The sequence below is a fragment of the Primulina tabacum genome, chromosome 14 (genome assembly GCF_025594145.1).
Source record: "Primulina tabacum isolate GXHZ01 chromosome 14, ASM2559414v2, whole genome shotgun sequence".
NCBI lineage: Eukaryota > Viridiplantae > Streptophyta > Magnoliopsida > Lamiales > Gesneriaceae > Primulina > Primulina tabacum.
The window spans coordinates 16729853-16732147 of record NC_134563.1 but is presented as its reverse complement, the minus strand read 5'-3'; the positions used below and the strand labels follow the sequence as shown (position 1 = coordinate 16732147).

The window sequence follows — 2295 nt, the reverse complement described above, 5'->3', positions numbered from 1 at the left end:
AGCGAAATACATTAATAAAGTTTTAAGATTAAAAAAAGACACAATAAATCATGCACAAGTATAAAACTTGAGCGATTCCACATGGCAAAATATTCACTAAAAAATTTTAAATTATTTAATACTAGTGAAACTATGAAAAACAATCTTCCTTAATAGGTCAAGGAAGTAAAGTTCATCCCAAATAAACAATTAAAAAAACACAGATGCACTAATTTTATTGCCGAAAATCTGGAGCCACGCGTAACTCTTCGACCAACACTTTGCACGAGTGTTGTCTGCGAGGGTCTTCAGCACCTTACGACAACACAACAAAACCAGCATGAGTTAATCATGCGAAATCTTCACTTCTCAGTTTTTCTGCACGCATCGACAATCAACGATGAAAGTTACGCACACCTCTTTCTGTACTTCTGTTGCTCTGCCGTTCTCTCAGCTTTTATTTATTTTCCCCGAGATTTTAGTCCTTGTATAGAGTCTTTACACACATAGGAAACAAAGAATTTCATTAGGAAAAAATTCTTTTAAATAATAATAAAATATCTAGAGAATTTATCATTAATATCGATAATATTATCACAATATTATCGAGCAAAAACAAATAATTAAGGAAAATTTAATTTGTTTAGAAAAGCAAAATATCATATTTAAATATATCAATATTATCAAGGAAAGAATTTATTAAAGCAAGAAATAAAATATTTCTTTCACACAAGAATACTTTGTTTGACTAATGTCAAAATAACTTCCCAATTAACTACAAAAAAACTAAATAAAACCCTTTTCGTCATTATTTTAGACTTACAAAATTTAATCTGTTCTAAAAAGTATAATGCACGTATTATCATCTCTCTTTAACTAAAAATTTTATTTGGATTTGGACTCATCCTTTCCAAGAAAGAACCCAAAAAATAGAAAAGAAAAATTCTTCGCGTAGAAGTTAAGGAAATCCCCACCATTCACCGTTATTCTCTGAGTTTCGAAACCCCATCAATATATCGTATGCATTACAATTCATAGTGATCATACAAATATATCATGACCGATATTCCCACATCTCTCACTGATTCCCCGTTAACCCTATTCAAACTAGCCGTCTCCGCCTCCGATCCGTGGCACTTTTCGGTCTAGCTCAGCACCAGGAAAGCCCAGTTTTCTCAACCGTATATTATAAACTGCCGGCTTGAAGATGCCGCACATGCATTTCTTCCACCACAACCACGGCTGCGGGAGGCGGGAGGTTATCAGGTGCGGAGTTCCAAAGGGGTGTCTGGTGATCACGGTGGGACAAGGGTCAGAGCAGCGGAGGTTTGTTATTCCAGTGGAGTATGTGAACCACCCGCGGTTCACGCAGCTGCTGAAGGAGGCAGAGGAGGAGTACGGGTTCTATCAGGAGGGCGCCATCAATATCCCGTGCCATGTGGAGGAGTTCTGCGAGGTGAGGGGCTTGATCGACAAGGAAACGGCGTCGCATCATACGCACCACCACCACCACCACCTTCACCAGTTCTTGTGCTTCAAGGCTTGATGATGACTTTTACACGTTGTTTTATTTTATCGTTATTTTTTGGGATCAAACATGTAGAATCTGCTTCTCTAATGTTACTCTAGTATTTGTTATTTGTGGTCAGATCAAATTTTATAAAGTGTGAAGTGTTGAAGAAAACAAAGAACATTACTATTTGTAAAAAAAACAATTGATTATTATTAGTAACACTTATTTTTTGCCGAATAATGTGATTCTTATTTGATTTTGTTTTTTATTTAATTAATACAAGACGACCAACACAAACATAAGTGGGGAACTCTCGATGAAAATATCTAATCAAATCTTATAATTTTAACATCCAATGCAAATTCAATTTGGTTTTAAAAAATTGTATTGACTAGAAGTGCTTTGGTAATTAATAGCTTAATTGAATAGGAAACAAAGTGGGGCATAAGTCTCAATAAGTTCAATTGATCAAATATCATTAACAAATAACGATATAAAAAGGTTTTTCAACCTATCTAATAATCCATCATAATTTTTTTTCTTTATTTTCTTATTAATTAATAACTTTCTTTTCGGTTTATTTTGAATTTTAAAATATTTACACGTTAATGAAAACTTTTGAACAAAATCAAGCATTGTCAAAGGTTCGCAAATTATTTTAAACAACTGGCATCATGTTACTCCTTTCTTGTTTTCTCCCCCGAAACGCGGGAGATTTTTCTTAAAGGGTGGTGATTATTAATTTTTATAAAATATCATCTCTATTTTTCTTTTCCTTTTCTTTTTTCTTATCGCGGTTAAAG

General features: G+C 33.9%; 1 protein-coding gene across 1 annotated transcript; it reads left to right on the top strand.

Moving 5' to 3' along the window:
* The first annotated feature begins 895 nt into the window (after nucleotides 1-895).
* Nucleotides 896-1707, top strand: LOC142524698 (auxin-responsive protein SAUR32-like). The gene has a single exon (XM_075628762.1). It carries the CDS (start codon nucleotides 1187-1189, stop codon nucleotides 1523-1525), a length of 339 nt encoding a protein of 112 aa, XP_075484877.1. The 5' UTR covers nucleotides 896-1186; the 3' UTR covers nucleotides 1526-1707.
* The last annotated feature ends 588 nt before the right edge of the window (nucleotides 1708-2295 follow it).

What these genes read in the sequence shown, in the direction of transcription:
- LOC142524698 (XM_075628762.1), top strand. Translation starts at nt 1,187, where the DNA reads ATGCCGCACATGCATTTCTTCCACCACAACCACGGCTGCGGGAGGCGG.